This window comes from Phalacrocorax carbo, chromosome 8 (assembly GCF_963921805.1).
Source record: "Phalacrocorax carbo chromosome 8, bPhaCar2.1, whole genome shotgun sequence".
Taxonomy (NCBI): domain Eukaryota; kingdom Metazoa; phylum Chordata; class Aves; order Suliformes; family Phalacrocoracidae; genus Phalacrocorax; species Phalacrocorax carbo.
The window spans coordinates 43,810,659-43,824,653 of record NC_087520.1 but is presented as its reverse complement, the minus strand read 5'-3'; the positions used below and the strand labels follow the sequence as shown (position 1 = coordinate 43,824,653).

The 13,995-nt window shown below is 46.5% G+C and overlaps 1 protein-coding gene across 2 annotated transcripts in view; it reads left to right on the top strand.

The window, feature by feature from the left end:
• The window catches only part of KLHDC4 (kelch domain containing 4), a 29,464-nt gene that overhangs the window by 10,309 nt on the left and 5,160 nt on the right, over positions 1 to 13,995 (top strand). For both annotated transcript variants that reach the window (XM_064459727.1, XM_064459728.1), the window contains 3 exons: positions 5,068 to 5,160; positions 6,098 to 6,257; positions 13,279 to 13,360. In XM_064459727.1, coding sequence (XP_064315797.1) covers positions 5,068 to 5,160; positions 6,098 to 6,257; positions 13,279 to 13,360 — 335 coding nt within the window. The remainder of the gene's footprint in view (positions 1 to 5,067; positions 5,161 to 6,097; positions 6,258 to 13,278; positions 13,361 to 13,995) is intronic.

Here is a 13,995-nt window from a genome sequence, read left to right as displayed (position 1 = left end):
CAGGCCTCCAGGACTAAAACCGTGGCAGGAGATTTTGTTGTGATGGGTCATTTGAGTTAGTGAGGAGAGAGCCAGTTTGGCAAGGTGAGTTCCTAGTCCCACCTAGGGCTGCCCGGAGCTACCCTCCATCCCCAGGTGTTGGTTGTCTGCCATGCACTTGGCTGCCATGCCACAGTGCATATGGAGACACTGATACTTCATTGTGTCTTAGTAGCTAAAAGGATATACATTTTCGAAGTGAACATCATAAATTATATGGGCGGAAGTGCCCTGGAGAGATGATCTTTTCTCTCTCCCTGCCTCGCGCAGGATCTACTCCATTTGAGCTTCCTGATGTGTTTGGGTGGATGTCTGTCTTTCAGCCTTGCTGGAACTTTGAAAATGCCTGTGCCCTGGTCCCAGTGTTCGAATAAAACAAACTGCATCTCCTCCCCATCCTTGGGCAGAGCTCCAAGAGCTGCATTAATGAGGCATCTGGAGGAGGAGGCTGGGAGGGGATGTCTTTGTTTTAATGCTAACCTGACTGAGTGTGAAAATCAAGTTTCTGCAGCCTCTTTGCTTTTCCATATGGCATCTTGATTACAGTCTGCTTGGAAAGGGGAAGAGGAAAGGGCAGAGATGATTTTTGAGTTGTACGAGGGATTTTTTCCCCCTACTTCTTCTAAAACTATGATCATAACACGTGCTGCATTTCACTTCCTTCAGCATTTCGCTTCTCTTGCCAGGGAACCCCATTGATGCTGTCATTTTTCCACATAGGTTTCTCATGTCTGTCTGAAGTCAAGCACTTGCTTATTTTGGGTTGCCATTAACCAGCTGGGATGACTGGTGAGAGTAGGGGTCAGCTTTTGAGGCCTAGCGGTATTGGGAGAGTGAACGTCTACGTTTGGGAAGACTAAATGGAGGGGGCAGATTGTGCAGGCTTTTTTGGGTCAAGGTGGGGCACCAGCCTTGGTACAACAAGCCTTCACAAAGCAGGCCAAGCAGTAATTCTACGTGTCCAATGTGGTAGCAGTGTTATCTGAGTAAATGCCTGGCGATGGACATTTGGGGTACAGACTAGCATTGAGTTGGGTTTGGAAGATGTAATTTTTAGTGTAAGTAATAGAGTAACACAATTATTCATTAAGAAACACCTGGACAAGAGAGACAAAGTTTCTGTTTGTTTGACATGGGAAGAATCACTTGTGCCCCAATTCAGGTGGGTTTGAAAGTGTTGGTTTGCGTGGATTGGAGAGTTAAGACGACCCTGCTGTGATCTGAACTTGCAGTTCTAGGACATCTAGTTATTCCAGCCCCACAGCTTAGACTTCAGACAATTACGTTGTCCTTCCTTGCCTATGGTTCATGCCGCAGACTATCTTGGTGCTGTAAAACACTTCTGAAGAGAAAACCTTGAATAACTCATCCCTGTGAATAAAACACCCCTGTGCTGTGCCTGTGAAGGCTGCTGGGGAAGTAGATCTCCATTATCTCCTAGCACAGAGCACAGTGGTGCCAGTCTGCTTGACAGAGTTAAAAATTGCTGTGTTTAGCAATATATAGCTGTATTTACTTGCATTTTGCATGCACAAAGATGGTCCAAACACAACAAATCCCAGCCCATTAGAAGACTTGCCAAAAACTGACTTTGACTTGTTGGAACCACCATATCACGTATGTGATGCACGAGGTTGCCTCAGAGCACAATCTGTTTGTTGCTCTGCCTTAGAGCTAAGCAGAAATTTAACTTAATTGCCTCATTCCTTACTAGAAAGAACTGCCTTATTCAGCTCTGTGTGGCCCAGCGCACTACCTCAAAGAGGGACAGGGAGCATCACGCTTCAGGGTTGTGCCTGGGAACTGGTAGATCCCGCTTCTGTGTAGTTCTTTGTCATGCTTTTCAGCCTGTATGGCTCCCTTCCCTTTAATAGTGGAACGTTAACGATACTTCCCAGAACAGTTTTGTGAGATGTGGTGCTATAAATATTTCAGGATAGCGTTTCACAAGTGTATGTTGAACGCTGTTTACAGAGACAACTGGAGCAGTCACTGCAGTGCAGGATGCCTTTCAGCATAGGTTTGTTTCTGATTGATGGCTCTCCTTGCTCACGTGCTGTCTGTCACCGGAAAGATCAGGTCCTGCAACACAAGGTAGAAGAGCTTAAAGAAGGGTATTTTAGTGTACCATTGAGCAGACTTCCTCTGTCAGCCCAGAAGTGAGCCTTGGGAGCTTGTTCTTTGGTAGATCAGGAGCCAAATCTATAACTGTTGATTGTCTTTGCAAGGGATTCGATTTGAGGATTTTGCGCCTTGTGCCAATTGCGTGTTCACTTGCATACTTCCTAACTGAGTATGTGAACACACGGGTGTGCTCTCAGTGTGTGCCATTGAACAGAACGCCTGTTTGCATTCACAAGTGAGATGTAAAACTGAACGCTGAAGTCCTGGGCTTCAGCCGCCTCGAGTACCAGAGGATAAAAGTGCTTTGTCCTGAAATGCCCCTTTGATGGGTTGTTCTATCCATCATCGTTTTCATTATTAAGGAAAGGTTCTGAAATTCATCTGAGCGTCCTCTGTATGAAGGACTAAATGAAAAGGTAACTCACTTATGCAGTCTGTAGTTCTTGTGACACGTAAATCTTTAATTCTTGAATCTGGGGGCTGGATTCAGGTCTGTTATGTTACTATAAGTCCCAGAGTAACTCCCGAAGAAAAAGCAAATCCCTTATGGAGCAGTTCTGATCAGACTCATGCTGTACATGTGTAGAGCCAGTCCTTATCCAGACTTACATTTTAATCTATTTTTAAAAAAAGTCTGGAGAATTTACAGCTCCCTCCCACATGTCTGCTTTCTGGTGTCAACCCCATGAAGTAGAGTATTAATCATAAAGTCTGTGAAACCATTTCCAAAATGCTTGTTTTGGACCATGAGCAATGATACAGGTAAAAGGAGACAGCTTGCACTTGGGAAACAAGTCTTCGAGCTTGCAGCAGGCGCCTTCTGCAGCAGCAGCGCGCTTATGCGTTACTGCCAGTCCTGCTTGGCTGTGCCGTTTGGCTTTTCCAGTGTTGTGTTTGGAGACTGGGGACAAAGGGCCTTGGCTGTATGAGTATCTCTGTGTAAAACTACTTTCGAAGAGCAGTTGTTGCAAGTTTAGGAGGGCGTGTCCTTACATCAAAGGCTATAAACTTTCCTGTATAGTCCATTCCTGCAATGTGTAAAGCTAAGGCCAAGAGATAATACAAGGCAGGTAATACAGTACATAAGAGAAGATACAATACTGTGCAGGGTGAGGCCCCCTGGAACCATGTTCGTGTAGCTGGTATATCTAGTCTAAAGAAAGGGGAGAACAGCCTTGCGATTGAGAGCAAGTGGTGCTGGTGCTAGTGAGACTTCTCTGAATTCGGCTCAGGCCCCAGGCTGGATGTTTTTGTTTGTGACTTTGAGTTAATTGTACACTTGAGAACTTGTTTATTAAAACAGACGCATCAATAAATAAACTTTTTATTGTTCAGAATTGATTTTTGACTTGGAGGAAACCTTTCTGAGAAACGAGGCAGAAGATATTCTCTGAGAACAGGATTTTGTTGTCAATGGTGATTTCTAATTCCTTCTTTCCTTTAAAAAAAAAAAAGATTTTTAAAAGATACCATCCTTTGGAATAATAACGTGGGAGCTTTGTTACAGAAGAGAAAAAAATGGTTTCAGATCTTGATGAAATTAATACTAGGGGTGCTGTTCTGCAGGGTGATACTTAAAAATCTAGTAAATGCCTAGAAAACCCTACTCTCTTTTAGAATAAGAACTCCAAGCAATCAATATTAATTCAGTCTTACCTAAACGCTGCTGTTCTGCTTGGAGTTTTTCATTATGACTGGTGTGAGATTGTCATTTCTGATGGTGAATAAGGGCCCTCATTTTTTTCTCTCCACAGAAATCTATCACCACTCTTCACAGCTACCTGCTGCCAGTTAAAGCATAGCAGTGGGGTTGTCGGTTTAGGTTTTGCTGTTGTTTTCAACGGTGAGCAGGCTTCTCATTTAGGCAGTGATTCTGCAACCACTTAATCCGTGTTAACACTACCTATTTGAGGAGTCTTGCTGAGTTCAATGGTGCTAATTCTGTGCACTTTGGGAGACTCCTCAGCGAGACTGAAAATGGGATAGATTAATCCATGGGGACAGAGAACACACAAAGCAAAACCCTGTTTCCTCTGCAGTTTGGCCTAAAGTTGCCTTTGTTTTGAGAGTTCTTGGAGTTGTTTTTGTTCTCTGATATGATGCTCAGTCTGTAGGTGAACATGAAGGATACACATCTTTGTTGCCTCTCAGGAATGTCATTGCCAGCTGCATGGCTTTGCCTGAACTGTTTGGATGTGACAGATGGGGCGTTGTTGCTTGTTTCTGGAAATGGAAGTGGCGCATTTAACTGAAAGGTCAGGAGGGCTTCAAAGAGCAGAACAGGGAGGCGTAGCTGCTTTTTAATGTGTAAGATAATAACAGTGACCTGTTTTGCTGCAATGCCTTTATTCTTGAGGAAATCTAAGTAATTTACAAAGTCTTCTCACTGGTTTGATGTTGTATCCTAACTGTGGATAGATGAGTGAAGACAGTACAGGTACATGATTTCCGAAGACGTTGAGGGAAAGTGGATGTCGGAGCCAGTCCCTGGCTCTCACTTGGCGCTTGGAGAAAACATCTCTGTCTGAAGTGCCTTCTTGCACTTGCAGTAGTTAACTGCTATTCATTAAACCCTCCTGAAGGATTAGCTCCTGAGTCATAGCAGAAAAGACTTAAAGACTTTGGGTGCTGTTAGAGACTAGCTGGCTTATCACTAGGAATAAAATTATTACTGCAGAATGCCTGTGTTGCAAATACCGAGAGTCACAGGAAGAGCACACACACACTGTTCTGGAGAAAAGCATACATATGTATTAAGGCAACAAAGTTCCCCATGGCTTCCCATTCCAGGAGAAGAGAATCTGAACTCAGCCAGCCCAGCTGCCAATGATGTCAATAAAAATTGATTGATACACTAACAGGAAAGGGAACTTTGCTGATAAGTGGAATTTCTTTGCATTTCAGGGCATCAGGAGGTCCCTCTGGACGAAGTGGACATCGTATGGTTGCTAGCAAAAGACAGCTGATCGTCTTTGGAGGTTTCCATGAGAGCGCGAGGTGGGTTACTGCAGGATGGCTGGCGATCCTGAATCCTCTGTGAAAAAAAATAAATCAGAATTTCACCAGTAACAGAAAGCTGGGCTTTAATGGAGAGATTATCCTCAGCAGTACTGTTGCTGATCTAGACTTTTATGTTAGAAAGAGAAGTCATCTTGATTTAAAGTCTTCAGGTGTTTGAGAAACCATTGTACCACTTAGCTACCCACTGAAGTAGCTACTCATCCTTGTAGCTAAAGCTCAATGCATCACTTTTGGCCTCTGAATGTTGTCAGAGAGCCTTGTCTTCCTAGAAACATCTTCTCCAGTAGGCTCTCACCTACTACGTGAGGTCACAGCTATGCTGTCATGGGGACTGTGAAGAGAGCTGAGCTACGTATTGTCTCAGAGACAGCAAGCAGCAGAACCGCAGCTCCTCAGAGCACAGCGCAAGTTGCAGAGCCCACTCTAGATTTGGCAGCATCCTTGGGAGTTTAACCTGTGCGGAGCATTTTCCCTTAGCAATATGTGAACTGGCTAGTAGAAGGAGAACAGGGCATATGTATATCTTTCCCACCCCCCTAGACAGACAGAGCTCTAACCTGTTTTGGTCTTGTGTGTTCTGGTTTAAGTTACCTTGGACCATGCTAACAGGGAAAAGTTGGTGAAACCTCTGTTGTAGTAAGGAACGACATAAGCAAACAAGAACCCAGAGAGGCCTTGCTTAAAGGAGCTTTGTCAAATGCGAATTGTTGCCCTGAAATGGTAACCTTCACCCGAACATAGTTTCTCTACATTGCTATGGCTATGGAAGGAGAAAAGCCATAAATGCAAGGAATTGAATAAGGTGTTGCACCTCTTCAGGGGTTCCTGGTGCTGTTCCTGAAGTGTTTTTTTTTATTGTGTCCTAAACGGTGACCACTATAAAAATCCGTGTGTGCCAATTTGCTCTCCCTAGAGATTACATCTATTACAATGATGTGTATGCCTTCAACCTGGACTCCTTCACCTGGAGCAAGCTGACCCCATCGGGGATTGGGCCTGCTCCAAGATCTGGGTGTCAAATGGCTACCACTCCTGAGGGCAGCATAATCATCTATGGAGGCTACTCCAAACAGGTAGGAGGGACTTTGTGGTAAGCCAGTGCAGTATTTCCTGGATGCTAAACAGAATAGCTGATGGAAAACCTATGGGGCTAAAGTGAAAACTAAAATACGACGAACTGAAGTCGCCTAAATGAGGTGAAGTCACCTGAATATGATGGTCTTAACATGTGTTGGCTGTGTTTTGACTGCTGGGAGAGGGCAATGGGCTTAGAGCTTCCTTCTGCTCAGCTTTGCAAGCCTTGTCTCCAGCGTGAGATTTGGTGATCTCGTCACACAACTGCCCGCTGCTCTGACTGATGAAGTTTCCGTGTGTCAGGCAGCTGCCAGATGGCCAAAACCCACTGGTAACAAGGGGGTGTGTTAGCCTGTGGTTATGCCAGCTTGGAGCAAATGTGCAGTTGTGCCCTTGGATTGTTCGTATGCAGGATGGTTCAGGCTGCCGTGAATCAGTACTGCTACCAAAAGAGGCATCTTGTCTTCTAATTGCGCCTTTCCTCATGCAATCGTGTGCTGATCAAGGAGCTTATCTTGATCAAAATGATTTTCTATTTTCCCTGCTAATCTAATCCAATATAAGGAGGTGATATCATGGTGGTAGGAATAAATAACTGGGAGAAATGGCAATTTTGGCAACAGTGGTGGTTACTCCAACTTAAAGCATTCTCAGGTAGTACACGTGTGTATTCCAGCACATCTAGGTTAAAAGCAGCAGTTGCCAGGAGACTAATATTTTCCTGAATCGGTGAAAGGGTTAAGGGAGTGGCACAAGTTAGCAAACTTAATAAACCAAAGAAGGCTTTTGATGAGCACCAGGCTTCCTCTGCTCTGCTTCTTGCTTTGTTAATCATGGTAATTTATACTGGATAGCCCTTTCAACCGTATGTCCTCATTGACCAAGTATCCCTGTCTCCATGCTGGGTGGGAGGAAGTAAATATTTCATTGAGCAAAAGACTCCTGCAAAAGCTTTTAATGTTGCAAATGCAGACAGAAGACCCGGATCCTGCTGCTACTGTCTCAGTGGAAAGGCATTGCTTCCAGCAGTGCGTCGCTGGGGGAGGAGGACGCGTTGTTCTTCTGATGTGAATAAATGAACAAAGAAGAAAAGCAGGGAAAGGGGAGTGAAGATAAGTCTGTCCATATATTTAGAAGCATTTGTGCCTCCTCACGGCCTGTGCTTAGGGCTCTATCTCATCAGATGTGCATTTGATTAAATAGCAGTAACAATACAGAGGCATTTTCTATCCAAAAGGGCTTTGTCCTCTTCCTTTCTCTGTCCTGTTTCCTCATTCTTGAGGGTGGGAAGGAAGCATGAGCCTGCATGCTACACTAGATGTGGATCTCTCGTGGCTACTGAAAGCAGCTGGGGTTCAAGTGCCCACTGAGCCCCATGGAAATATAAAAGTTGACGCATGTTTGCGGTTGGTTTTATTCCACTTTATGAGAGTGGGCTCTGTCACACTGCTCTGGGTTGTTTTGAGCTACTAAAAATGAAGTAGAAGGGATGGGGGAACACAAAGCTGCCCTCAGCCTTTATGCAGGACACTGAGCAAGGATAAGAGGTGGGTGCAGTTCCTCTCCAGCTTAGAAAACACCTTGTAGATTAAAACCACCACTCCTGTAATGAATCTACTTCCTTTGTAACACAGAGAGCTAAGTCTGCTTCTCTCTGATGTGCCATTCCGAACAGGGACTTTGCTTGTGTATTCTGTAACACAGTGACCTTTCAGGCAGGGGTGGTGCAGCTGAGCTACAAAAGGACCAAAGTACTGGACAGAATTGTCTCTCTCTGCAGCTTTCCTGAGATGCAAAGGCAACAAACCTTTAGCACGGTCCTGAAAATTTAATTCAGCAAGATTTAGCTCCTCCAGGAGAAGCACAGCTTCATTAACGTGTGGCTATTTAACTCTTATTGTATCTTTACTTATAGCTGATTGTGGAGCTGAGTCTCTCTGGGTTTGCTTTGAATTGAAGGAAGTGTGTTTGGCTTGTGTACTTCTCCCCAAGTCATTGGCCAGGGTACTCTTGGGAGAAATAAGAGGTAGAAGGTGGAGGAAACAATACTTAATTGGAGCTGGACAGGAGCAGGAGAAGACCTATTCCTTGTCTCCAATTAGAGAGGCAGATGCTACATCCAGGAGTGCTATGAAGACGGTTCTGGGCACATGAAGACATTTTTGCATATGAAACCAGACAGGTGTCCAAGCAAAGCGCCATTCACCAAGTCATGTAGAGACTTCTCTTCTAATAAGAGGCAGTACTAAGTTGCATGTGTCCTGTAAAAAAAGGTGCAGGTTTGTGTGGAGGCCTCCTGAGGCCAGAGTTGCTACCAAGCACGTGTATGGTGTGAATAGATTTGGAGGCAAGAGGAGTAGAAATCATAATAGCTCCTCTGTTTTAATATCAGCATGATATGGCTGTCCTGTTGCTAGAGGAGAGTTGTGATGTGGTGAGGCTGCTTTCCTGTGATGTGCAGTTCTGACGCATTATATCCTGTCGTGCCCTTAGCCCTTGTAAATCTGCCTTGAACTACTGTACCAAAATAGCTGTGTGGTGTGGTATAAATCACTTTACTGAGGGCAAAAAGAGATGTAAGCCCAGGAGGTTCATGGTTGTGGGTGGAACTGTAGGCATCGTTGTACCCAGCTGGCTGTTGGTGCTCTGTAAAGCTTGAGCAACACTATCGCCAGAGATGTTCCCCTGACTGAGCGATCAATCTGCCCGTCCTCAGTCTGGTCAGCAGTCGTCGTGAGCTGGGAAGGGAGAAGCAGAGGGCTTTGGTTCCTGCTTTGATTTTTCTGGACTTCCATGGAGAACTGAGCGTGGAGGGTCAGTTTTCAGTAACGTCTGTCAGCCCGGGCCATGTGGCTGAATTCCTTTGATGTAACCTGAATAAGAAAGTCTCTTTCATAGCTGGGGAAACAGAGGCGGGAAAGATCAAGTGGCTTGTCTAAGGCACTCCAGTGCTTGCAGAGAGAGCCAGGACACGAACCTTGGTACCCAGGCATGCCTTTGCCTGTGCCAGTCACTAGACTTTGCTGTTCACGTGGTGAACAACCGCGATGCAAATGGTGAAAAAGGAGCTTTACAACCCTGAGTGTGACTAACTTGAGATGTTGGTGCACAAACTGATAAGAGCGTGCCTAATATCTTAAAATGCACAATTCTTAGCACAATGGTGTCCCTGTTTCATCTTCAGCCGAGAAATTATAAAGGCAGCTACTGCGATCCATTACAGAAGGGGATGTTGTGGACCTTATCAGCTCTGCCTAAAATGTGCCTCAGAATCCTGCAAGGAGCTCAGCCTTGCTCTCCTGCTGATCTTAAAGATGTCTTTGCCCGTTTCTCATGCTGGGGATGGGGCTTGGTGCGGCAAGCTGCATTTTTGGCTGTATAAGGCAATGAGACCTCTCTATTGCTAGGCAACGTGAGCGCGCTGTGCCTGACTGGCACGGCAAATGCAGCCAGGAGGTGTCGGAGGCTAACAGAGCTCTACCTTGCAGGTGCAAGCAGCCCACAAGCCATGGGAGGGCTGGCATTACATGTGTGCAGGGCTTTTGGATTCCAAAGATGACTAGCGTGTGGGGTTTTTTGGGGTATGGGGATTTTTTTTAAGTGGCAAGCTTTGCAAAGCTGAATTGGATTCTGCTGTGTTTGGCTGAATTGCAAGGTCTAGTGGGACTCTGTAGTTCTGCCTGCTAAGGACTTCTGCTAATTGGATGTATTTTGCCATTGTTGATCTCTTTTTATCGGACATGTTTAGCATGTTATACACTGGGAATGCTGATGCCCCTTCTTCTCAAGAACAGCTCTCCGTGCCTCAGTTTCCTTGCTCTTTGGAGGGGAATAAACAGGCATCTTGCTGTCTGTCAGTGGAGGTAGGGTGTCTTTTTTTTGGCTGCTGCCTGTAAAGCTCATGTAACTTGCTAGTCTACCTGTATGTGCAAACAGTAGTCTGTTCATATCCAAATCAGTTTTGTACTTGAAAGCAAACACGTGGAACTTCAAGGCAAGAAGGACAGTGGGGGGAAACAGGAGCCTCTTGTGACTGGTGGAGCAATTTGCTCAGGGCAGGCGGCTGTCCTGGGTGTGAGGGGGTTGATCTCTCCAGTGGCAGTGTACTGCTTGCTGGTGAAATGTCTGGTTTTGAGCCAGTGTGAGTTGGGGGAAACAGGCATCTCTTTGACAACAAATAACTAACTCCCACTCCACCTCATTGGGGTTTTCTCAGCCCAAGAAGCTTTGTCACGTTGCATATGCAGCGTGTTTACTACAGGGAGCCGTGTGGTTTTCAGGAGAAAAATAATGCAGTTATTCTACGCAGCTTGTACGATAGCGAAGCCAACTGCTCTCTCTGTGTTTGTTATTTCCCCTCCTTTCGTGCAGACAGCGCACATCTTACTGTGCTCCTGTACCCTTAGCTCGTGTGTCCCCTGCACATAAGAATGTGTGCCCTGTCTAGCATTTAAGGACAAATTGCAGCCTACCTGGGACTGGGGAGGAAATAACCACCGTTTTTGTTATTGTTAGTGGACTGGGGTGCATGTCATGTAAGGTGTAAAGGCTCCTGCCTGTCTGTCTGTCTCCCTCCCTCTCCTCTGCCCATCCACCCTTGACAGCTCTTTGCTCAGGTGAGGCTTGGAAGGGTGTTTGATTAAGGCAAGGGACAGACTAAAAAAGCTGCTGTATCTCAGCTGTCAGCAGCCTGCAGCTCGGTGGCGACCTCTGCCACTCAAGACCTGTGTGACAGAGACAGCGAAGTGTGACATTGCCAGAGGATGGCACTTGCTTGGCACAGTGACTCACAGCCCTTTGAACCTGAGTGCTGCTGCTTTAGATGTCACAGTACGTGTGCCGTCAGGCTATGAATTGGTGTACTCGATACTTAACAGCACCTTTCCTAGAAGGCATTTTGTTCCCTTCCTGCCCTGACAGCTCTCTCTCAAGGGTCTGTTCAAAGTGGGCAGCTCCCAGCCCCTCTGACCACGTTTCCAATACCAGAGCTCCTCTAGCTACACCTCAGAACCACTCATCAATAGAAAAACTTGTCTTGTTTCTATTCCATGTGCTGGAGAACTGGCAGGGACTGAAAGAGTCATCACTGGTATAAACTCTTATTCAGAAAACAGGACTTTCACTGATTCTTGTTGCTACAGGCTTCCAGTCCCTTGCGTGCCTGATGCTCTGTTGCTTGAGGACACTAGGTGGAATAGTGAAGTTGTTGACTTCATTGAAGTGGTTGCACAGAAGAGGATCTCTGCAGTGTAGACATTCTGTCCTGAGGAGTATGTGTCTCTCAGTTCACTAATGGGCACGCTTAGGTGCAAGTGGAGAGCAAGATGACACGTGAGCCACAGCCTAAACTAATAAATTTCCCAAGACAGCCCTACAGACAAACCCTGGTCTTTAAGTTAACTGAAGCTTCCTTTCTGCCGCACTGTGAGCAGAGTTCTCCTCTTAACCTCCAGCACTTCGTTATCAGCCTTCCCCCAGGGCTCCTGAGCATCCTCCAAGTTACAGAGGTGTTGTGCAATGCCTGAAACACACTTTCCCCTCTTCTGCCTTTCTGAAAATTGAACACCATTCCTACGGATGGGATCCCGGGCCATGCAGTAACAGCGCAGCGTACCCTGCAATGACAAAACCTGTCAAGTGCAAGGCCCAGGGCTGGGCACAGTTGTGCAGCAAGAGCAGGAGAGCACTGTGCTGTTGGGCTCTCAGGTGCACCCCAGCCCTGCTCATCTTCCTGAGGACTGGACCCATCCCTCCCAGCTTCTGCTGGGATCCACTGCCCGCATCTTGGAAGCGCTTACACAGCATAGCAATGCCATTGCTCCCAGGAGGAAGGGAATTACAAGGAAGTAGGAGCTCTGCATGAAGGATGGGTGGATAATGACATTATTAAAAGACCTCCTACAGTGGTGTTGCATAGTGCTGCTTTCAAATGCTGCATGTTGCTATGAGTGCTGGAGTACAGGGGCTTACACTGAAAGGAGCAAGGGAAAATCGCATTTAAAATTATGCATTTAATTGCCTCAACTGAGGCTTGATCCTGCTCTTGCTGCTGTCTTGCTGTTGCCTTTAGTAGGGGTGGAAGTGGGGCCTTCTGTTCTGTTTCTGTTTAGGAGAAAAAAAAACTGTTGCTCAAGGCTCTGTGGGGCCCTGAATGCTAAAAATGACAGCTGCAGTCAGGCTGTGGTGCAGAGAGCGAGCTGTCACCTCTGCTTCTCTTGTAGTGGGATGGAGGTGGGGGGTGGCAGGGACTGAAAGCCTGCGTGCTAGTCACAGATTTGTACGTAAACTTGGGCCTTGCAGATGATACAGCACAGACGCTCTGAGCTTCTGCTCAACATTCAAGGGCAGAATCCCAGAGGGCCTTGCAAGCCCTGTGGAAAGTTGTTGTGTGCCACCTTGGTGGAGTGGGTATCTGCTCTCTTTTACAGCTAGAGAAGCAGAGGCACAGATGTTAAATTAGTCCCTTGAGATTGAGAGCACCTGATACTGTCTGTGGCAGAGTGGAAGGCAGGACCTTGGGACTCCTGTTTCCTTAGCGCTGCCCACCCTTCCTTTCGCAAAACAATCTGTTTTAATCCCTTGTCACAATTTATTTCTCTTCTCTACCAGAATTCCTGCCCTTAAACTGCGTCCTGTAGTCCTCTTACAGCCACGAGTCCCAGGATCTGTGGTGCAACCTGGAGAGCCCTGCCTGGGTGTCACAGGCAGAAGTTGGCTGTGGCTCACCACAGGAAGCAGTCCTGGTTTGAACACTGTGGTTGTGAGCTGCCTGATGCTCCAAGAGCCACAGCGTGACCACCCCTGGGACTTCTTGCCCCAGTCACCATGTTTGCGTTTTCAGCCCAAGAATGTACAGGTTCGGGCTGTGATGGGGCTTATCTGTGGGGTGGTGAGTTCAGAATGGCACATACCGCCATTCTGCTGTGGGTGACTTTCTAAGCCTTGAAGATGTTGGACCTTCTGTGTTTTGAGCCCCTGAAACTGTTTCACTGAGCGTCCCTGTCTTTCTCTTCTCTGCAGAGAATTAAGAAAGACGTTGACAAAGGCACCCTGCATACAGATATGTTCCTGCTGAAGACTGAAGGTGCAGGCAGGGAGGAAGGTAAGCTACTGCTGCAGCTAGGAGGGCTGTGATGCTGCAGGACTGTGAATGCAAATCCTCTCTCTTCCTTTGAATAACAGACCAAAAAACCCCCAAGCCTCGAACAAAATTTCCCTTTTAATGAAAAGCACTATGCCCCAGTGTTTGCTCTGGGGCTAAACGCAGCAGATGAGTTGATTTAAATATTTCTTCTTCCCAGGAGTAGCTAAGTTCACTTGTGTACTGTGACTCTAGCTTCAAAAGAAAGGAGCTAGGGTGAAGGAAACAGCAGTTGCAGGGGGATATTGGAGAAATTATGTTCTTTGTTTATGTGTGCTGGAGAAGGAAGACAGGCCATCACACATGCACGCAGAATGCCTCGCTGTTGCGCTCTGCAAAGGGAAATGGGAAGTGGGCGCTTGTTGCTGCAGCAGACTACGTGGCACAGCAGTTCTGTCCCCTTCTCGCACTCCATTTTACAGCCTGAAAAGATGAGGCTGTGTGTGTTTTGCTGAGCAAAGCTTTCTGGTTAGCCAAAGGCTGTAAGGAGTTGTGGTTCTCAGCTCAGGTGACTTGATTTCAGAGCTAACGTAAATGGTAGCTCTGGCACAGTGACACGCTGGGGGATTGTTGCTGCTGAGAAACTGGCAGAGCTC